Raw genomic sequence first — 23,260 nt, forward strand, 5'->3', positions numbered from 1 at the left:
TCACCGTAGAAGGAAGTAAGGGGGCCGGGTGGGCGGTAGATGATGAGAAAGGATATAGCGTGGGGCAGGGGGGTGTGAAGATACTTTTTTGATTAGTGATAGAGCCAGAAGTAGGTTTGTTTTTGGACGGAGGACAGTTTTTTACTTTGTTCAAATCACCCTGACAAGCACACTAGGTAGATTTCAATTAGATAGGGCAAAGAATAGAATACGGAAAGGTAGGTCATTTTCTTACTATTTCAATAACAGCCTTTTGTAAAATGCCTCCCCTTTGTCCGACTCCTTCTAGCCTACCACATTAAGCACAGTTCGGTCTTCACTATTTATACAAACACGCTTTAGTACATTTTTTATCCTCTTTTGTACCCTCTTTAATTCCAATTGTCCCAGTGGCCAAACCTCCCAAATGCCCCCTTCAGCTTTTATCAGGGATTTTTCATTTAACTCAATCTTGGGCAGAAAAGTAAAGAAATGGTGTGAAGGATATCTGGTGCATGCTTTGCAGCGCAATACAGATGATTTATATGTAGCTGTTGGCCTTCAGTTGTACTCTTGCATCCAATGTGTTGTGCACCAAAAGGGAGGCATTCAAATGTTACTAAGCCAATGTATTTGTTTTACTGCTTATGTTGGGAGCTAGCTCATAAAACCAAATTATTCTTCAACTTGACAATACAAGGCCCCTTTATGATTCCTTTTTATTGTAAATTGCGTTATTTATACATTAATAGTCCAGAAGAATGTTATTTTGACACGAAGATTTGTGCAACTTCTTAAGGCAACTTTCTGATTTAACATATTTTATATTTACACAGGTACCTATTCAAATCTGTACAATCATCCACAGCTTATAAAAGAACCACAAAAGGTAAACTTTTCCTTAATGCTTTTAGAGGTTTATGAAATTAACTGAATTGCTTTTTTTTCTTACACCCAATTGGTGTTAATCAGTTCAATGTAAACATAATGCACCTGTCATTTGTCCGATAATGACAGGTGATCATGTGGTGTATAGGAAATACATATATAAAACTAATCCTTGGGAATTTTAACCTTTCTTTGAATTTGAGGCTTGGGTATTGACTGTATATTTCAGGCATTCATTACTTTTCAAAACTCTGCATTTGAAAGGGGTTACGTTCTGTTTAAAATATGTTTGGAACCAGTCAGTATGATGCCGTATACTGGTACATTTTACAATAGTACACTCCATTGTTTAGCATATCATTTACACCATTTTTTATAACCTCATGCAGGAAAACATGAACATCACCAGCTTTTGACTTCCTCATTGTGGTATTTAAATGGGCAAGCCTCCTCTTTTTAGGCTCAGTTCTCCAATTATACTCTTATGCATGACTCCCCTATTCTGCTTCATTGTCTTTCCATCTGAGTAGTAGTCCTTTCTAGTCACATGCTAGTTTCTTATAGGTCAGCATGCACAGTCATTTCCTTGCTTCTCTTACCATTGCTTAGGACCGGGACATCTTTCCTAATGCCTGGATATCCACCAGTTAAGTTAGACATACAAGAATGTGAACTGATTTTGTAACACTTACAAAATACTATAAATGTTAACATTAAATCACCATGAACCGCAGCTGTCAATGGAAGGCTTCCTTCTGTTTGGGTGGAATTCCAATTTTGGGGATTTTGTTGTCCCATCTTGTGGGGCCCTTAAAAGTGTTGGCCTCCCTTTGCGGGCTCCACTACTTTTTGAAATTTATTTCTGGGTTTAGTGGGTCTTTTACTCAAGCCCTCTATCACTGCAAACCTTTGGTGATTATTATGGCTACCAAGCACATCATTATGGGCCAGGGTAATTGTCACCCTGAAAGTATGCTGTGGAAAAGCCTATAGGCTGGTGACCGCTGTATTCATTTTGATACTGTCTTGATATTGAGCAAATCTTCCTCGGGACCAGCCCTTGGGAGCAAAAATTACCCAATTCAGCCCAAAATACAGGTTCTATTGTGCCGATTAGTGAACTCATGCTAGTGACAAATGACACCTTCAAAAAGTTTTAGTATTTATTCTAAACAGTGAATTTCAGCAACATTTTGGGATTCAAGCTAGAGAAGATTACAAAGCACAAAACTTAGAGAAATGCAAAATATAGAGAAACATAGAACTTAGAGAAACATAGAGAAACACAGTCTTACGCCCCTTCAATCAGCACTGGGAGACCCTGGCCCTCATAAGCTAGCTGTAACAAGCCCCGCTCAGAGGACAGCGCTGCAGGGTGCCGACAGAGCCACAGATTCCGGACACTTGATCTTGCTCGAACCAAGTCCACAGATCGATCTCCCACCTGAGTCATGTGGGCATGCATTTTTATAATTTCGTGCTGTCAGTCCATGACGCACAGTTCCAGAACTTTCCCTGTGCAAAATATAGGCTTGCTCATGGAAAAACCCAACTCTGTGAATTTCCACTGTGCTCCTTTTCTGTGCCCCTCCCTGCTTGGAGCCCATCTGCGCGAAAGCTCAGGAATGTCTTATCAGTGCCTTCCCAGAGAAAGGAAGATTAGTTTACGAAGCCATGCAGGGCTACAGTTAGAAAGGCAGAATATTCTAAGAGAAGCCGAGATGAATTAACCCCATGTGAGCAAGCTCTAAAAGGCATGCACTCATAGCTTAGTGTTCATAGCGCTTAAGATTGGCTATCTAAGCGCTATATAGGTGCCATAATGTTCCAAACACTCCAATAATGTCTATTAGCTACAGAGCTGGGGCCTTCGCCCTGCCTGTCTATCTACAATGTGTAATGGAAGTGCTACAACAGACTACTGTCAGCATTTTTGGCACATACTTTGAATAAACTATTGGCTTTCAGCGGCTAATGCTGTCATCTAAAGCCCTGAATGGCAAATTTGCAATTTTGTGTATCACTACACTCCACCCCTATTCAAAGTGTGTGCGACAATGCTGACTAATACCCATCAACATAGTATGTAGTGCAGTGATAAAGACCTTGGGGCTTTGCAAGAGGTTTAAGCAAACTATCTTCTAGCGGTTAGTCAGCGTGGCATGCAAGGTTAGTAAAAACACTACCTAAATAATTATTGTATAACTGATTGTCAGTTAAAAAGCAGCATGCAGTTAGAATGTCAAGGCAATCCGGTGTAGTCTAATTTACAATGCACTATTGCATTTATGTATGGTTACCAATTCTAAACCTGGCAGCCTTTCACTCTAAGGGCCTACCCTCCCCCTGATCCCAGGGCATTCAGACGTGACTATGGGCTGTGTGATTAGACACTTCCCCCGTGTATGTGGAACCCAACCAAAAACCATCTAATTTCATGAGCAAGGTGAACCCATGGGCACCAGGTTATCAAAATAAAAACAATTCTACTAATTTGCATTAAAGCATGGCATGTGTTATTCATGCAATCAAAAGCAAGCGATTTGATCCATATGTTTGCTGGTAACTGTAGCTCTGTGTGCCAGTGGGTTGAGGATGGTTGCCCCCACTCAGAGTGAAAAGCCAACACCTGCTTATTAAACAATGTTTGCCATAAAATGCATCGTATGTATTTAGCAGTCTTGTTGACCTGCCCTATGGCAGAAAAAGTGTCTTCATAACTAAAGTTGTGCCATCTGCAGTGGTTGCCAATACTTGTAGCAGTGTTGGGTGTATTAATGGGCCCCACTAGGCCAGACGTTTTATAGCAGAGCTTGCATCAGAACCCATAGTGGCTAGTTTATTGCGCACAGTTTCTATGTCAAATGCGTATAAAGCTCCTGTTACTCCCCGCTGCTCCCGCAATTAATGAATCTATCTCCCTAGCTGCGCGCACTCTGGGGATGGGCTATAGAAATGGACTCCATTTGTAGCAGCTTGGTAGTACTAAGGAAACATTGTCTCGTGATAAATCTATGTCTAAGTGTATCACTGTAATAATAGAGGTGTGCATTACCAGCCTACAATTTAAATGTTGCCTTACTACTGGAAAATCTAACATGTTCACAGTTTCTACCTTGTGTGACTTGGAGAATACCCTTCTTCAAGTGGGATGCCTACCATATACAATATTAGTTTTAGCTACAAACACCATACTACCATTCGGCAGTGGCTGTTTCATCACATCATTGTGTGAAATGCATTTAGTCAAATTATAGTCCATAAAATCTTGGCGAGAACACGCTGCAGTTCTTGGTCAGAAAAAAAAACATCACATTAAACAAATTAAACAAATTGTTGGATCCATTCACTGAAACATTTGTGCCTAGGATTTCATAGGCACCAATCATATGAGTCAGTGACAAAAGATGCCCGACAATGTGCGAGGCCAGTACGCTAGCAATTCCATGTGGATACTCATTTGTAGCGCTTTTCCAAAGGATTATTCCAAATGTCTACAATCAAAAGGTGACTCTTTGCATTAGTGTGCTGGAGACAGTTGTCCCCACAAAAACATCAAACTGGTTGGTTTAACAAAAACCGTGTCTCACACTGTGTCATAAAATCAAACATCAAGTCAGTCATGGTTTCATTTACCCGCCTTAAGGCTAGCTGTAAAAGTATCCAGTGTTTCAAAGGTTACTATCTCAAATTAGAGCTCACACACTTGGCAGCATTACTACAAATTAAGAACCTTAACCAACGCACAGCTGACTTTGGTGTGCGCACTCATTTTATCTCAAAATAAATTACGCTCCTGCTTGCATAATCCTGCTGCCCCAACAATTCATAAATCATTTTCCTGCCTACGTGCAACGTAGTAGTTTTTTTTTCTTCAAAAAATGCAAAGCATCTCTGGTTAAAGCAATTCAGTTGGAAAAGCAAAACATTTTGTTTTTTCAGATTCATCTCAAAAATGCATTTAAAAACCATTTTTCAATGTGTTAGCATTCAAGTGCTGTGTCACACAGCTGTTTGTGGTGCATGATGTTAGTCCACAACCCATTGTCCACATTCCTTTAAACAAGAAAGGCAAAACATATCAACCAGGTTATTTCCAGCAACTGAATCATTTGAATGTGCAGCATCAAATATTTGATAACTAGCCAAGTCTGCACCGTGCCAGTTCAGCAAAAGTTATTACTCTGTTGAACACCTTTCGCAGGTTGCAGAACAAATGTCCTCATAAGTCATGCATGTTAGCAGCATTGAGTGTGGTGCAGGACAGGTTCAAAGTTCACATATCATCTTGCAGTGACTCGTTTTCTCTGAGAATGCGTCTGCTTGACTGATCAGTGTCACCCGCAAATTGCACACATCTACCCCAATCATGGCACGCAACTGTCTTGGTTTTTTGCCTAGGCAAAATACAAACAGAAATGTTAGGATTTCATCAAAAGTACAATGTCATTGTTCTTCATGTTAGGATGTCATCAGAACTACAATATCAGCGTTATCCACCCCTTCCCTTAACACCACCCCCACCATCAGAAGTCTCATCAGGTAACTACACACTTTATCATTGCTACCACAATTATTTGTCACCCTTCTGCATGTTACTGGGGGCTTATTTGCACTCAACCATACGGGGTGTAACTGCCTAGTCACAAACTCATTTGTGCAATGCGATCATAGTTGGTCAATGGTACTTCAGACTGATCTGTGATTTTACAAAAGCCATATAATAAGTACCCAGGTCGCACTTCTCAATGGATCAATGCTTTTCTTTTTCACCAAAGCGATCACGAATGCCAGGCGCCAACTTGCTTCCAGTGTCTCATGATCTTGATTTAGGTTGCCCTGCTGGCATCACTCCATATTTCAAAGGTAAGATCCTTCAGTCCCATACCGCCTGCAGTTGCACAAGCAGCTTTGTTTATTTTTCTCCATACAGCTAGTGTATTTCAAGCCTCTGGTTTTCCACTTGTCATTTCCCCAAAGGGTGTCTGCTGATTTCTTGGGCCACCCCTTTGAGAGCGATAGTCTGAATCAGTTCCTTTTGTTGCTTCAACAAAATCATTCATTCTTGCACTAAGCCGTGAGGCTTCTGGATCATGGCTAATGTGCAGTGTTCATGTTATACTCAGTTCTGCATGTTGTTTCTTGCAAAACGGCTACCTTTGTCAGTTTTGCTTCCATCTGGAACGCCATAATGTCTTTGTCAGTTACTCCAGCACTGGCAATGTAGCTTGCATTATTGCCAGCTGTGTATTTTCACTTCTCAAAGCGCCTAGAGGTTTCTTCTCCAGTGCACAGCGCTTTACTTCAGTTCACATCACATGGCGCATGGGGATGCAGCTTGCAGGGCAATGTCTCTTGAAATGGGCAGCTGTCTTTTCTTAGCCCATTCACAGATGCACAGGTTCCCCAAATGTTCAGATGTGATGTGCCCGTCTCCCATTCTGCATGTAGCATTTGTTTTACTTCCAGTGTTGATACTGAGCAAATTCTTTACTTCTGATCAGCTCTGTTTTTGCATGCCAGTGTTAGAAAGCATGCGTACATCAGCATGTGTACGGTAGATTGCGCTCTTTTTTTTTTTTCTCACTCACAGCAATTATTGCCTTCAGTTCTGTTTCAGCATTCTGCCTGTGCACCCCCCTCCTCAGTTTTTGCTCACACTGACGGTGTTTCTCACAGGGGATGGAATGCAGGAATGTGATTGTTTATCTTTCCTGTGCACATGGCAGCGCCATGAGCACGCAGCAAACTTATCCCTTTGCATATAACTCATAAGCTGTGGCGGCTTCAATGGAAGGCACTCGTTTCAGACAGTTCATCCAGATTAACTGTTTCCTGCACTGCTTCAGCAACTCAGAAAAGCTCCCATATCTGCCAGCTTCTGTAAACACCATTTCACTGAACAGGAGCGCAGTATTCTGCTTTTCTGCCTTCCTCCAACAGTTTTTTTTTTCTTCGCGCACCTCGCCCACGACAGTGCAAACTATCTTCAAGGCACAAGCTCTGCACAGCAAGACTCTTATTTTCAAAAGAGGCACTTTTTCTTGTCATCAGATTCTACTCCATGTAATTTTTACAAAATGTCAAAGTTTCTTTTAGCCTGTTTTAAACTGATCAATGTCCCATTTAAAGGCATACATTTTTTTTTCCTCGTAACCTTGTAGTTTGGCTTCACAAACTCACTCCAATGCAATGTGCGATCTTTCAAACGAACCCGCAACCCACTAAATCTTTGTGCTGTCTTATCACACACAGATTTTTCATTCTGTTGTACCATTGCCAAATTAAAACCAATTATTTCAGTGCATTTAAAACATGCCATGTGTAGTGCAGCTCCCTGCACGTTTTTTTTTCCTGCAAGAGCAACCCACGCTCTATATTGCTTGTGGGCTGTTAATGTGTCAACAACATTTTTCACCATGTACTGCAGTCAACGGGTCACTATTTCCAAAACATACATCACTTATAACGCAACAGTACTTATCCATGGCATAGCGTGGGAACAGTTACATACTCTAGGGGCAATTTAGAGGCAATTTAGAAAAATATAAATTGTCTTTTCCCCCCAAACCATTGCAAACTGATTCTGCAATTCCAAATCAATACACACAAATCGAAAATCCAAATACCATTCACTCACTTGCTTTTTTAAGTGAGTCTCTCACCCATTGTAAGCATGGCACAGCTAAAATGCAATGTAACCATTTTAGTGTGTTTCCTTAAACAGAATGCACCACCATCACATGGAATTTACAGTTGCCAATAAAGAAAAAAAAAACCTCTAGGCTCTCAACACAGATGTTACTCTTTCTCCTAAACACGGCTCATTCCCACGTTATCTTCAGGAATGTCAACACTTCAAAAGCATACATTAAAAAAGCGAACCTTTGCCTCCTTACATTACAGCCCCCCACTCGCTAGCACACTGGGGCTGAGTCAATGGTTGAATTACTATTCACAATTTGCATGTCAAATCCTCGCAACTATTTTCCTGCCCTCATGACAGAATAGAGTTGAGAACTCCGTCTCACTTTGCATTTCAAATTGCAACTTTAAACTTGGGGAAACCGCATGATAAAATTCTTTCCTAATTGAACATAAATCTTTCTTGACCATTCATCGGAGCGCTTTAAACAAAGCCATTTCCCGCTTGTTTATCGCCTTGTACTCCCTGGCTCCATTCCCAAGCAATAAATCAGCCACGCCTGATTTACTGAAGGGAGTCTTAACCACACAAGCTATCGGCCACGGCAAGCCGACACAACGTTGCTGTCTTTTGTGTGTCAGAGCTGCAGTGAGACCACCAAGGAAATGTGACAGCCTGCTCATCACTCTGCACTGTGTTCTCTCACACAATTTGTCATTTCACAGCAAGGCACTGCTCTGCACAAATCCCACCGCTGCCACCAAATGTCTTGATATTGGGCAAATCTTCCTCGGGACCAGCCCTTGGGAGCAAAAATTACCCAATTCAGCCCAAAATACAGGTTCTATTGTGCCGAGCAGTGAACTCATGCTAGTGACAAATGACACCTTCAAAAAGTTTTAGTATTTATTCTAAACGGTGAATTTCAGCAACATTTTGGGATTCAAGTTAGAGAAGATTACAAAGCACAAAACTTAGAGAAATGCAAAATATAGAGAAACATAGAGAAACACAGTCTTATGCCCCTTCAATCAGCACTGGGAGTCCCTGGCCCTCATATGCTAGCTGTAACAAGCCCCGCACAGAGGACAGCGCTGCAGGGTGCCGACAGAGCCACAGATTCCGGACACTTGATCTTGCTCGAACCAAGTCCACAGATCGATCTCCCACCTGAGTCATGTGGGCATGCATTTTCATAATCTCGTGCTGTCAGTCCATGACGCACAGTTCCAGAACTTTCCCTGTGCAAAATATAGGCTTGCTCATGGAAAAACTGAATTTCCACTGTGCTCCTTTTCTGTGCCCCTCCCTGCTTGGAGCCCATCTGCGCGAAAGCTCAGGAATGTCTTATCAGTGCCTTCCCAGAGAAAGGAAGATTAGTTTACGAAGTCATGCAGGGCTACAGTTAGAAAGGCAGAATATTCTAAGAGAAGCCGAGTTGAATTAACCCAATGTGAGCAAGCTCTAAAAGGCATGCGCTCATAGCTTAGTGTTCATAGCGCTTAAGATTGGCTATCTAAGCGCTATATAGGTGCCGTAATGTTCCAAACACTCCAATAATGTCTATTAGCTACAGAGCTGGGGCCTTCGCCCTGCCTGTCTATCTACAATGCATAATGTGACCTACCACCCCTACTAGGCCTGCATATTCCTTGTAGCTCACTACTGCGTAATGGAAGTGCTACAACAGACTACTGTCAGCATTTTTGGCACATATTTTGAATAAACTATTGGCTTTCAGCGGCTAATGTTGTCATCTAAAGCTCTGAATGGCAAATTTGCAATTTTGTGTATCACTACAGATACTCACCAAAGGCTCTAGCTATATTTTCTGCATTTGTATCCAGAGGGGTCTACGCGGTAGCCATAGTGGCAGTAATGCATTTTTGTAGCTTTGCAGTCAATTTGTTTTGTGGCTTCTGTTTATCTGTGGAGACCGTCAGTCAGGCCTTAAATGGGCACACTGTTGATGTGGGCTCACTCTGACCCCAACTCTGCACTCTGTCTTCTACCTACCACCACCTGATACCCTTCTCCGCCACCCCCTGGCTTCCTCCCATCACTTTTGGATGTCTTACTCTAATTAGCTCCAAACTTCTGCCACAACCTATACTGAATGCCCACATCTCCCTTTCCTTGGATGTCCATGTTATATTCTAAACGGGTCATTCCCTGGAGCTAGTCTGTGTGCTTAATATTTGTACTTGTGTGTCTTGGTTAGTGCTGCTGTGTGACAGGATGAGAGAAAATCGATTACCCCCCACAAGTGTACCAGATGTTTTAGTGCGTTATTGGAGTGGCATTTGGACCGTGACTTTAAGAAGGTGGTCTCCTTTCTTGTATGATTTTTCTCGTGTGATACTGCACGTGTTTGAGCGTTTGTGGTAAGTGTTGTCCGTGCTTTAGAGATTTTATGATAGTTTTGGTGTGGCTGAGGCCTAGTTCTTTTGGATACTGTACTGGAGAAAAGGGGCCCTTCCCGAGTGATGTCCCATTTCTCCTTGCAAGGCCCTTAAAGGTTCAGTAGCACTTTTGCCCAGCATGTACACCAGTCGGGTTCCCCAAGAAAATGGGATGAATTTAGAAGGAAGATGATGAAGGTCTTTGAGAATGCGGCCTCGACCCCCTCAAAGAAACCTCAAAAGAGCCAGACCCCAGTCGCTCGGTTGGACGACACAGGGAAGTCAGGAACTACTGTGGAAAGATCCAGTAGTAAAGGTGAACATCAAAGATCTCGAGTCGACATCAAAGCATTGAAGACTCATCGAGAATCGAGTGTTTCCCCAACACTGACAAAAACATAAATCGTCAAAGCCCTCGATGACTTTGTCGACGCCATCGGCACCAACGACTTCGACATCGAAGCCCCAGGTGTTTTGAACACCTTTTGTCGAAGACGTCATTGGTGCCTTTGAAGATTCCTTCCATACCCTCGAAGATTCCTTCGACCCAAACTCAAGCACAGGAAAGGAAATGCACTCCTTTACCCAAGTCAGACTTCAAGTCTGTCTTCTATATTTGAAGAAAGTGCCTCAGAAGAAGTTTCTCCTTTTGGAGTGCAATATGGTACAAGAGAGGTTCCAGAAGAATTCATCGATCCAGAATCAAAAATGAGAGACCTGTGTGACACCCTTCACTCTGCTAGTGGCATTGATCCGTCACCGGAGGTAGAGTTTGCAAAACCTGACCCTGTAGAACATGCAGATTCAGGGTACAGGAGTTTGATGAATAGGTTGTGGAATACATGGGCTGGGGTCGATCCTCACCCACATTTGATCAGGATGATATGACTGATATACTTGACCATGGCCCCTAGAAGGACCCAGTTCTCCCCTTCCATGGGGCACTTCCGAATACAGTGAAAATAAACTGGGAGGTTCCTGATACTGCTTCTGCAGTCAAAGGAGACATCCCACTCCAGAAAGTCTGGTTATTCAGGCAGCAACTTTGTCAAGACAAACAGCCTATCCATCTATCCCCCTGGATAGAGAGGATAAGAAGGTGGATGCTTGGGCCCGTAAGGTCTTTACCTCGGGTAGCATGGCTCTCAAGTCTACAAATGTCACCTGTACTCTGGCCAGGTTCACCCATACCGTGTGGGACTGCATTTCAGCGGCGGCTGATCATATTCCGGAAAACGAGGAAAGGGAAGGCTTCCTGAATATTGTCATACGGAAAGGAGGCAATGGGAGAATGTCTCCAGTCTGGATTGGATACTGCTGATAGTATCAGCAGATCCATGGCTGCAAGCAATGTGCTATGCAGATTTGCGTGGTTGAGGAAGTGTTGGGTTTGCACAAGATGTGCAGGCTAGACTATTCAACATGCCTTTTGATGGCTTGAGGCTGTTTGGCAGTAAAGCTGATGAAAGCTTAGAAAAACTGCAGACCTCAAAAGCGGCGGCTAAACCTCTTAGCACCTCCATGCGAAAGCCTCAGAAACCTTATTCGCGCTCATCTTCCTGGAGAGGTTGTTCTTTTCTGTACTGGTCTTCTTTTGGTAGAGGAAGAGGACAGGCCATACAAAGAGGTAAAAGAAATGTCGCTCTTGGTGGACGAGGAAAAAGTGCAAAACCAGCCTCAGGAACGGCATCTTTGCCCTCAGCCGCTCCTGCAGCCGCCTCCAAGTCACTGAGGCCTTATCACACAAAAGCCTGGTGGGAGGCAGAATCTCACAGCATCTGAAAGAATGGCTGGGCATTACTTCAGATGATTGGGCACTGGAGACAGTAGCTCAAGGTTGCTGCCTTCCCTTCCTAAAAAGGCCTCAGGGCCATCCACCGGGAACCAACTCTGTCAAAATTCCAGATCCGCTCCTTGTGCAGCAAATTTTAACCCTGCCAGAGAAAGGTGCATTAGAACATGTACCTGTAGCGGAGAGGTATTCTCCGCTACAGGTACATGTTCCCCCCCCCCCCCGGTATACCCCCTACTTTCTCATCCCAAAGAAGGACGGAGGATTGAGATCCATCTTGGGCTTAAGAAACTTGAACAAGTACCTCAGGAAGGACAAGTTCAAGACGGTAACCCTTTCTCAGATCCTTCAGGCTCTTCAACTCCAAGACTGGTTGGTATCATTGGACCTTCAGGATGCGTACTTTCATGTGCCAATCCATCCCAAGCACAAAGTACTGGCGGTTGGCGGTTCTCACTATCAGTTTAGAGTTCTGCCATTCGGGCTGACCTCCACCGGAGGGTTTTCACCAAACTGATGGCGGTTGTGGCAGTGAGTCTCAGGAGAGGGGGATTCACATCTACCCTTATCTGGACGATTGGTTGATCAGAGCGCCTTCTCCCGCACAAGCTCAGGAACATCTGTCGGCCACCTGTCTCTTCCTTCACAAACTGGGCTTCTCCCTCAAGAAGTCCTACATAATACCATCCCAAAAAATCCAGTTTATCAGAGCAGTCTTGGATACTTCCTCGGGCAAATCCTCGCCTCCCGAGGTGAGAGCTCTCCACATTCAGAGCTCTCCACATTCTGCATATGGTAACAAAGTTCCAGAATGCCCAGCATTTGCTGGCCTTCGATTTTCTGAGGTTGCTCGGCCTCATGGCATCCTGCATTTTTCTGGTGCCACAGGCTCGACTGAGGATGAGATCTCTTCAATGGGCCCTCGGAACTTAGTGGTCCCAATTCTCGGGGAGTATGTCGGATCTTCTGCAAGTTCTGAGAGCAGTCGCTCAGGATCGACTATGGTGGGCTTGCAACAACAACATCCTCAAGGGAGAATCTTTTTGGCAACCATGGCCGGAGATAACAGTAGTGACGTACTGACAATGAGTGGTCGTTGATCTCCATCTGAGTCCAAACTACACATTAACCTATTGGAGCTGAGGGCAATCAGACTAGCGCTGAAGGCCTTCCTGCCCTCTGTACAGGGAAAGAATGTCCTGATAATGACGGACAACACGGGTGCCATGTACTACCTCAACAAGAGAGGAGGCGTAGGATCCCTACCACTGCAGAGAGGCAATGCAGCTCTGGTTCTGGGCAATAAGAGAAGGAATCTCTCTATCGGCAGTTCACCCAGCCGTAGACCAGAACACTGCGGCAGACGCTCTGAGCAGGCAGAGCACAGTCTCCCACGAATGGGAGCTTGCTCCGGAAGTCCTTATGGAGATCTTCGCCCTTTGGGAAACTCCTCAAGTGGATCTGTTCGCGACCATGGTCAATTGGAAGTGCGAACAGTACTGCTCAAGGGAATTTCCTCTGAGAGGAGCTCTAGGAGACGCGTTCGTGGTGGACTGGAAGTTTCCACTTCTGTATGCGTTTCCTCCAGTCCCTGTGATTCCTCATGTATTCAGGAGGTTGAGAAAGTTCGGGAAAACCATGATTCTAATTGCCCCAGATTGGGCCAGGAGGATGTGATACCCGGACCTTCTGGACATGTCCATCTGCCCTCCAATACGTCTTCCACAAATAGAGGATCTTCTCTCGCAAGAAGGTCGGGTTCTCCATCCAGAGGTCAAAACACTCGACCTTCACGCATGGTTTCTGAGAGGTTGAGCTACAAGGATTGGGATCTTCCGGATGACGTAATGGAGATTTTGCTTTCAGCCAGAAGGCCAGCAACTAAATCCCTGTACCGATGTCGTTGGAATAAATTCAGTATCTGTTGCCGGGATAAGAATGTGGACCCTTTTCAATGTGGCACTCCAATGGTGCTTTCTTTTCTATTGCATCTAGCCAATCTGGGGCTCCAGATCGGGACAATTAAAGGATATCTGGCTGCGCTGTCCATTTTCAAGTGCTCCTCGGAAGAGGTTTCCTACTTCAAAATTCCATTAATCATTCAATTCTTGAAAGGGCTTACTAATGTGTACCCTCCAGTCCCGTTTTATGTCCCAACTTGGGATTTAAATCTGGTACTTAAGTTTCTAACTTGTATACCCTTTGAGCCTCTACACGCCTGTCCCTTGAGGCTTCTAACATTAAAAACTGTCCTTCTTGTGTCCTTAATATCAGCCCGCAGGGTTAGTGAGTTACAGGCTCTCTCATGCAAACCTCTGTATACTACATTTTAGAAGGACAAAGTAGTTCTTAAGGTTAAACCCTCTTTTTTACCAAAAGTAGTTTCTGACTTTCACTTGTCACAAAAGATCACAATACTAACGTTCTACCCTCCTTCTCATTTGGGCAAAGAAGAGGAGAGATTTCATATACTGGAGCCTAAAAGGGCTCTCGGTTTTTACATTTCAACTTTCTTTATTTACTCCAACATTAACCAAAGCTGTTAATCCCAGGATTCAGAAAATCTTTAAACCTGCTGCAACAGATCTCCTCTACATTAGATGACAATTAAAAGCGAATTCCTTGATGATAACAACTACAAGGAGAAGGGAAGGTACCCCTCTAGCATCCGCAGAGGCACCCCTGACAAAGAAAGTAAAACTTTATACACAATGGGTAGAAAGGTGGCAACATCAGCAGCGTACCAAACATGCACCGCCAACAATACAACCCTATTAGAAAGTTATAATTGTCATCTCGGGGACGCTGCAACAACTAGACACTGTTCCGAACCTAAAATCCCAAATTTTAAAGTCAGTCTCTGAGGGTACGCAGGTTACCAGCTGTATCTTAAAAAACAACTTAGATGCAGCAGGCGATGCTGGTCACAATATAGCGGAAGGAACACTTCTAAACTTCATGCTTGGCTGCGTCTATCGGGTTCCAAATTAGAAACACAAGCTGCCTTGTTGAACATACCCATTGAGCCTAATTTTCTGTTCGATAAAGCTGTAGATGATGCACTAAAACGTGCAAAAGAAGAACATGAAACTCTAAATTCATTGGGCCAAACCACCAGCAAACCCCTTATGCAACGGGGGGGGATGGGAGTGGGGGTCTTTAATACATGCTGCTTCTTTCGCAGGCAAGGGTTCACAAAGCTACAGTCAGGTACAGTCCTCCTCCTGGGGTAATTCCCAAAGCCAGTCCACCACTTACCAATCCAATTTTCAAAGCAGCTATAGAAAGGCTAGAGGCAGAGGAAGAGCTTCCACTACTAAAGGCTCCTCTGCCTCTGAACCATGACATCCCAGTACAGGTTTACTCACATGCCATTCCAGTTGGAGGTCGCATTTGGAAATTCACCTACACATGGGGGTGGGTTCACATCCGATCAGTGGGTGTTATCCACAGTGGCAGGGGGATACTCAATCGAGTTCTTAGGAAAGCTCCAACATCATCCACCAGGACACTGGAAGATGTCGCCACAACATCAGCAAATACTACTAAAAGAAATCGAGTCTCTTCTCCAAAAAGGCGCAATAGACCTGTTCCAGCTCACCAGGTAAAGAGAGGTATCTATTCAGTGTGCTTCCCAGTGCCAAAGAAGGATTTAACTATGTGCCCTGTGTTATACCTGCGTCCAGCCAACACATATGTAAAAACGCAAATGTTTCACATGTGAACACTACAAGAAGTAATTCCACTCATAAAGCAGGAGGATTACATGGCAACATTGGATATGAAAGATGCATACTTTCGATATTTCGATGCTGCCTGTACACTGAAAATACCTGTGCTTTCAACTAGGGAATAAACACTACCAATTGAAGGTGCTCTCCTTTGGCATCTCATCAGCGCCAAGGGTGTTTACCAAAGTACTAGCAGTGGTATTTATTTATTTAATATGTTCATACCCATCACTGGGTTTACATATACAAAATCATGCTTACTTCAATATCCAAAAACAATTCTTATCAAATACATTATAATGCAAAAATATCATCATGTGGAATATTAGATTAATATAATTCCCTTCCATCAGCTCTTTCCATATCATTTCTATATTATCAGACAAACAGGAATTCTTATATCTTTTCAGATATTTTTCACGCAGTTGATTAAGACTACCACAATAGCAAAGAAGGTGTTGGGCATTCTCAATGTTTGCCGTGCCACATAATCTCCAGTGTCTCAACTTTCTGTCAATGCCAATTTTAGCACCTAATATCTCCATCCTATCACACCTATTGAATTCGAACAAAAGGTAGGATCTAACCGTGGCTTGATGGGGAAAACGTATATAGGTATTTGGGTTTCTTTTGTCTCAGTAGACCAATATTCTAGGAAATGCCAACTAGATGATTTAGTAGCTAATTGTATCGTATCTCTTTCTTTAGCATAACAGTAAATAGATGATTGCAATAAACACTAGCGGTGGTAGTTGCACACCTGCTAAGGGAAACCATCCTGGTGTACCCTTATCTGGACGACTGGCTCATAACAGGGGAAACACCACAAATTTGTCAAAAGAACCACCAAGCAACAAAAAAGTCAAGTCCCGACCCCAGTTAATAAAAACAATTCCTGGGAGCAATTATAAAAACACAAGAAGGGTTGGTTTTCCCTGCAAACAAGAGTGTAAACCATGCTGTTCCAGTTAACTCACTATGTGGCCATTCGTCAGATAAGCACGCGCAAAGCAATGCGCCTGCTCGGGTTGATGGCTTCTTGCCTTTATCTTGTTGCACACGTGCGGATGCGTACACAGCCAGTGCAAGAGTGGCTAGCGAAACAATGGTCTCGGGCAAGCGGTCAGTGGGACCATCTAGTGGTTGTTTCCTGAAAACCTTATTACTAGCTCGATGCTGGTGGATGATAGAAAATATGCTAAAAGGGAAACCCTTTCGCAACCCACCAGTTCAGGCCACTCTTACAACAGACGCCTCACTCTGGGATGGGGAGCACATAACCTTCATCACACTGCACACAGCGTGTGCACATAGACAACAGCAAGAAACCACATCAACCTACTAGAACTACTAGCAGTCCTCAAAGCCCTACGTGCATTTCAACAGCACGTAGCAGGGCAGCTGGTTCTAGTACTCACAGACCGTACCACTGCTATGTTCTATCTCAACAAACAGGGAGGGACACACTCTCCAAGTCTGTCCAGGTTAGCCCAAAGATTTAAAATTGGTCTCTCAAAGGCGACATTTATCTAGAATCTCAACACATTCCAGGGGAACACAATTTAGCAGACACTCTAAGCAGAAATCTACAGCTACCCGCAGAACATAAGTGGCAAATTCGTGCAGATATTTTACACAATATGTTCACCCAACGGGGGCATCCACCTTTAGACCATTTTGCAACCAAGCAAAACGCACAATGCCCAGACTTCGCATCCAGGTTTCCCCAACCAAAATCCATGGGGAACGCCCTGTGGATGAATTGGTCAGGGATTTGTTTACGCTTTTCCACCAACGCCACTCAACAAAATAGTGCACAAGATGCACCAGCAACAAGTCACTCTAATCCTAATGGCTCCAATGTGGGCTCGACAACCATGGTTTCCACACTTACTCAAACTAGCGATGTGCAAACCAATCAAGCTTCTGTGCCCATACAACATTCTGTCGCAACACAAGTGGACAACATTTCATCCATACCCCCAAATTCTGAACTTGGCAGCCTGGCCCCTGAAGTCCTAGAGTTTGGACATTTAAACCTTCCACAAAAGTGTATGGACTTTCTTAAAGAAGCACGAAAGCCTAACACAAGGCACTGCTATTTTAACAAATTGAAGATATTTGTAATTTGGTGCAAAACACACATCAATCCAATTGAATGTTCCCCATCGCATGTAGTACACTATATGCTTTACCTTCTAGACTCAAGTCTAGTCCTTAATTCTCTTAAAGTGCATTTAGCAACACTACATCTCAAAACAAAGTGTAATGGTGGAAAGTCCCAGTAATCAAAACGTTCATGGAAGGAGTTAAGACTATATCCTCCCATTTTAAATACACCACCTGGTTGGCACCTCAATGTTGTACTCGCGAAACTCATGGGTCCACCCTTTGAACCAATGCACAAAGACAATCTTAAACCTTTAACTCACAAGACTGCTTTTCTTGTGGCTATCCATTCTATATGACGAGTTAGTGAACTTCATGCACTTGGTTCAGGATCCCTTCATTATCATTCACAAAGACAAGGTGGTTCTTAGAACCCATCCTCGGTTTTCACCTAAATTCATATCCAAGTTCCCAGTTAACCAATCTATTGAACTTCCAGCTTTTTTTTCCAACATCCAACTAATTCAGCAGAAAACCATCTCCATACTCTAGATGTCAGGAGGGCGGTCATGTACTACCTAAACAAGACTAAACCACTAAGGAAAACAGATCAACTCTTTGTTGCCTTAGCAATTGGTGAAGAAGGAGATAATGTCTCCAAGAACGCCATCTCAAGATGGATAGTCAAATGCATCTAACTTTGCTACTCACTATCAAAAAAGTCCTTGGATTTCACATCGAGAGCACACTCTACTCGAGGCACAGGGCCTACTTTCATTCTTTGCAAAATGTTCTTTTTCAATGTAATTTGCAAAGCTGTTACTTGGAGTTCTATTCACACTTTTACACAGCATTACTGCTTAGACACTAAAGCAGATTCACTGGCGGGCCAAGCAGATCTATTTGCTGCTGTGCCTTCGCATAACCTACCTCCTTTCCCAGGTACTACTAGCTAATGCATGCATAGCATGTGATTCTAAGCAGATCCACAAGTCTCAGAAGGCATACATTACTTACCATAATCCTATTTCTGATGCTTGCATCTGCTTAGATTCACATGCGCCCATCCTTCCTCCCCTCCTGTAGATGAAGGTGCATAGATGTTAGTTTATCTTCCTACTTTATCTTTCCTGTGCTCGCAAACACTTTATGCACACTCATGTTAGAAGCAAAACAATGTGAGGGACCTCGATGCATGAATGACCATGGGTACAATAGACGCCACACAAGGGAGCAATTACAAACACGGCCAGAAAGCGCCACTTTTCGAATTTCACAAAAAAATTATGCAATACTCCGCTACTACCACTAACACTCTTTTAAAACAAGTTTTAGTTCTCAAATATGAGACCCCCAGGCCATATGCAGAGACACATAGATTAAATGCATTTACGTACATATCTCATATATTTTAACAGCTGCATTTTCGAAACTCAAACATATTTCAATGTAGGTGTTATATTAGTTGCAATTTAAAACTGTTTAAACATTCATTTTTGTAGCTACCAATATTTTGTCTGACAACCTAAAATTGCCCTGACTGCACTTCCCTCGCATTCCTTGCCCCCCACTTCTTCTCTCTCCCTCTCCCCTGCACCTCTCGTTGCACTTGCACGATCTGAATGTCGCAAGGCCTAGTCAGAGGGTTTGTCATCCTTCTGTCTCCCCTACTTGTCTTGTGGTGCCTAGAAACACTTGTATAAAGGCGCGTTATGAATACCAAATCATATCATAAAGTCTGTTACTTGTTAGACAAGAAATCCTCTGGAACTACTTTCTTACAGTTAGTGCCTTCTCCTGTACTGCCTACTGCTGGCCCCTGAATCACCAGTGTCCCCTTCTGCCTCTGAGAACATTCTTGCCCTAGATTAGGGAAGGGCGCAAAAGTATAAGGCCTCTGTGAAGAAATGATAACAAGTGTTGTAAAGTACTTACTTGCTGTGTGTTGTTGCTGTAACAATTATTACTGAAATAGAATAAGTTACAAGTGTTAAACAGTTATTATGATATGATATGATAAGGTATTTGTAACGCGCCTATACACAAGTGTTTCAAGGCGCGACGAGGCAGGGAGGGAGGGAAACAAGGGGAAGACAGACAAACGATCCTACTAGGCCAGGTGTCATTCAGATCGCGCAAGTGCAGAGGAAGGGGAAAAGGAGAAAGTGCAGGGGGAGGAGGTGGGGGGGAAAGTGCAGTACAAGGTAAGTAGCGTAAATAAATAATAAATAATAAATAAAAAGGGCCAGCTGGTGGCAAGTGCGAGGTAAGTGCAGAGCTGGGAAGGGGGCTGTAGGGATACAGTGACAGTCCCGCAGTGCAGGGGGAGCCAGGGAGGCAGTGCAAGTGGAGAGTGGCTGAGCCCTGGACCGAGGTCGCTGAGAGTGGCCCAGATGCAGGTATAGTGCAGAATTCAGTGGGGAGTTAAGCAGGTTTAGCAGGGGAGAGGGAGAGAGAAGGCAGAAGCGAAGAGGAAGGTTTTGAGGTGCTTCCGGAACCGGAGATGGTTCTCCTCAAGTTTCAGGGAGGCAGGAAGGCTGTTCCAGAGGGAGGCCCCTGTTGCGGAGAGAGATCTGCCCCCAGCTCGTTGCTTCGAGAAGCGGCTGACCATGAGGGAGTTGGAGACGGATGAGCGAAGGGCTTGTGAAGGAAGATATTTAGGAAGAGAGAGTTGAAGGTATTTAGGCCCCAGGCCCCAGAAGGCCTTGTGGACAATGCAGAGGGTTTTGAACTTAATCCTCGCAGCCACTGGGAGCCAGTGAAGAGATTTCAGTCCTGGAGAGATACGGTCCCTGGGCTTGAGGCCAAGGACAAGTCTCGCAGTTCTGTTCTGGATAAGTTGCAGAGGGTGGAGAGTGGAGGCAGGCAGATTAAGATAGAGGCTGTTACAGTAGTCCAGCCTTGAGAGAACCAGGGCTCGGGAGACAGTGAGCTTCTGGGGGAAGGAGAGGAAGGGAAGAATACCTCTGAGGAGGTGCAGCTGGTAGTGTGACTTCTTAGAGACGTCAGATATATGAGGAGAGAAGGAGAGTGTGGAGTCGAAGATGACCCCGAGGTTTTTAGCCTTGCAGGTAGGGGCAGGAAGGGGGCCAAGGGAGGCCGGCCAGAGAGCTGCAGGGAAGGAGGGAGTGGGTGTGCCGATGAGTAGAATCTCAGTCTTACTGGCGTTAAGGCAGAGGTCGTTGGCGGCACACCATTCCTGGATAGCAGACAGACAGTCGGAGATGAGGGAAGGAGAGGAGGAGGCCGAGGGTAGCCTGAAAATGAGCTGGGTATTGTCCGCATAGCACTGGAAGTAGGGGCAGAGAGTGGCGATGCGGTGGGCAAGGAGTGCCAGATACTGGTTGAAAAGCCAGGGAGAGAGGTTGGATCCCTGGGGGACACCACAGGTGGAGAAAAAGATGTCAGAGAGGAAGGAGCCCATTTGGACCTGGGAGGGTCGACCGGAAAGGAAAGAGGTCAGCCATGCCAGAGCCTGACCAGTGATACCCAGGTTATCACGGAGACGGTTGAGCAGGATGGCATGGTTGACAGTGTCAAAGGCAGAGGAGAGATCGAGCAGAATGAGAACACAGGGAATGTTGGAATCGAGGTTCAGGAGCAGGTCCTCACGGATGTTCAGGAGAGCAGTTTCCGTGCTTCTGGCCGCTCTGAAGCCGGATTGATGGTCATGAAGATTACCAACAGATTCAGCATGGAGGTTAAGCTGGGAGATGGCCAGTTTCTCCAGGAGCTTGCCCAGGAAGGGAGTAATGGAGATTGGGCGATAGTTGGCCGGGCAGGAGGGGTCGGAAGAGGGTTTCTTGAGGAGGGGGTGCACAAGGGAGTGCTTGAGGGGGGATGGGAAGACTCCAGAGGCGAATGAGTGGTTGCAAAAGTCAGCCAGGGCAGGAGCCAGGGAGTCGATGTGGTCCTTGATGGTTTTGGAGGAACAGGGGTGAACCTGTTTAGACGAGGCTTTCATAGATCGGACTTGTCTGGAAACCTCATCAGCAGAAAAAGGTGGAAAAGCAGAGAAGGAGGGCGGAGGGGCGGCTGCAAGAGAGCAAGAGGAAGAGCCGGGAAGAGAGGGAGGGAGGGAGGAGAGAGGAGGAGAGCGAGGACAGGATGTCCTGAGTTTTTGAGATGAAGTGCGAGGCCAGTGCAGTGCAGAGGGCCTGGGAGGGGACAGGAGAGGTAGAGACTGCAGCAGGGTTGGCCAGCTCCTTGCAGATTTTAAAGAGTTCGGCCGTGTTGTTAGAAGCCTCAGAGATGCGGGCTTGGATAAGGGCTCTCTTCTTGGTGAGGACGGAGAGCCGGTATTGCCTTTGGAGCAGGCGGCAGGCCAGTTTGTCAGAGGATGAACATGAAGCACGCCATTTCCTCTCTGCCACCCTGCACTTGCGTTTTAGGGTGACGAGATCAGAGTCATACCAGGAGTTACATTTGGCTTTGGGCTTCAGGCGGATTCTCATGACGGTGGCAAGGATATCGAGAGTATCAGATATAGAGGAATAGAGCATGGAGAGGGCTGTGTCAGGGTGGGAGTCAGCCGAGGGGGGAGGAGGGGGCGAGAAGGTAGCAGCGAAAGCCTCAACTGACACGCGCTTCATGGGTCGGATGACCGAGAAGGTGGGTGGCACCTTACTTACCTTTGTGTTGCTTTCTGTCATTCTGAAAAGTATTACAAAGTTATTTACTCACCTTTTGAATTGTTCCACTATTCTAAATAGTAATGTAGGTGTAACTGCATAATCCTGAAACAAATTAAGTATAATCGTTTACTACCAATAGGGACTGTTTACCTTAAATTGCATACTGCCATTCTAAATGTTTTTATATTTTGGTTTACTTACCTTAAGTATAGTTTCGATTTTTAGATTGTGTTTGATTTATAATAGTTCTTACCTTTCTAAAGACTTTTTTTTGCCCGTATATATGAAATAAACCTCTATTTTTACAATGCATCGGTGTATAAGTTTTATTTTGGACCATACGTATGCTTAAAGTTTTTTGTACATTCCTGCAGCCATCTCTCCCTCCTAAGATAAGCATGACTGCTCTGCCATAGCCACCACATTACTGGGAAGTACAGGACTGTACCAAGAGTTCAAGTTCTGTATTGCCCTAGGTATAGTTTTATAGAGTCCTTTCGGTGGACTTTAGAAAACTGTTCTAACCGTACTTAAGTTGTAACTTTGTTGCATCTCTTCCTTTGAACAATCACCAACACCCAGTACTTTACCTGCATCAGATACATTCTGGGGTGAAGCATTGTGACTTTTGGGCACAAGGCCCCACTCTTCTTAGGGATTGGATTTCTGAAACTAGGGAATTTGCATTTGTATTTAATTTATTTATATAGCACAAGCCAGGCCCAAGGGCAACCAGGCGCATATCTTAGTAAAGCAGTTACATTATATTTACAGGTAAGGGAGCAGTACATTACATAACATCACAATAGTCACGACAAATTGAAATAAGTAAACAGTAGACATTACAAATCAAGCATTGATCATCAGTGCAAGTAGGGTCCCAGATGGCCCATTCAGTAAAGAGGAGCAGTTGTTAGTAGGAAGTAACTAACCAAAGCTTGGCTTTATGTTTGAATTGGTTGAATGAAGGTAAGGTTCTGATCAGGAGTGGTACAGTGTTCCAAAGCTTGGCTGCCAAGACAGGGAAGCTGGCGCCTCCAGCAGAATGAAGCTTAAATCTAGGGATCGCAAGACCTTGG

At 44.4% G+C, this 23,260-nt stretch overlaps 1 protein-coding gene across 1 annotated transcript in view; it reads left to right on the forward strand.

Annotated features, from left to right (window-relative positions):
- Window positions 1-23,260, forward strand: part of LTV1 (LTV1 ribosome biogenesis factor) — a 224,806-nt gene that overhangs the window by 190,062 nt on the left and 11,484 nt on the right. The window contains exon 9 of the mRNA XM_069607617.1: window positions 816-868. Coding sequence (XP_069463718.1) covers window positions 816-868 — 53 coding nt within the window. The remainder of the gene's footprint in view (window positions 1-815; window positions 869-23,260) is intronic.

The sequence above is a fragment of the Ambystoma mexicanum genome, chromosome 4q (assembly GCF_040938575.1).
Source record: "Ambystoma mexicanum isolate Mex_15411 chromosome 4q, UKY_AmexF1_1, whole genome shotgun sequence".
NCBI lineage: Eukaryota > Metazoa > Chordata > Amphibia > Caudata > Ambystomatidae > Ambystoma > Ambystoma mexicanum.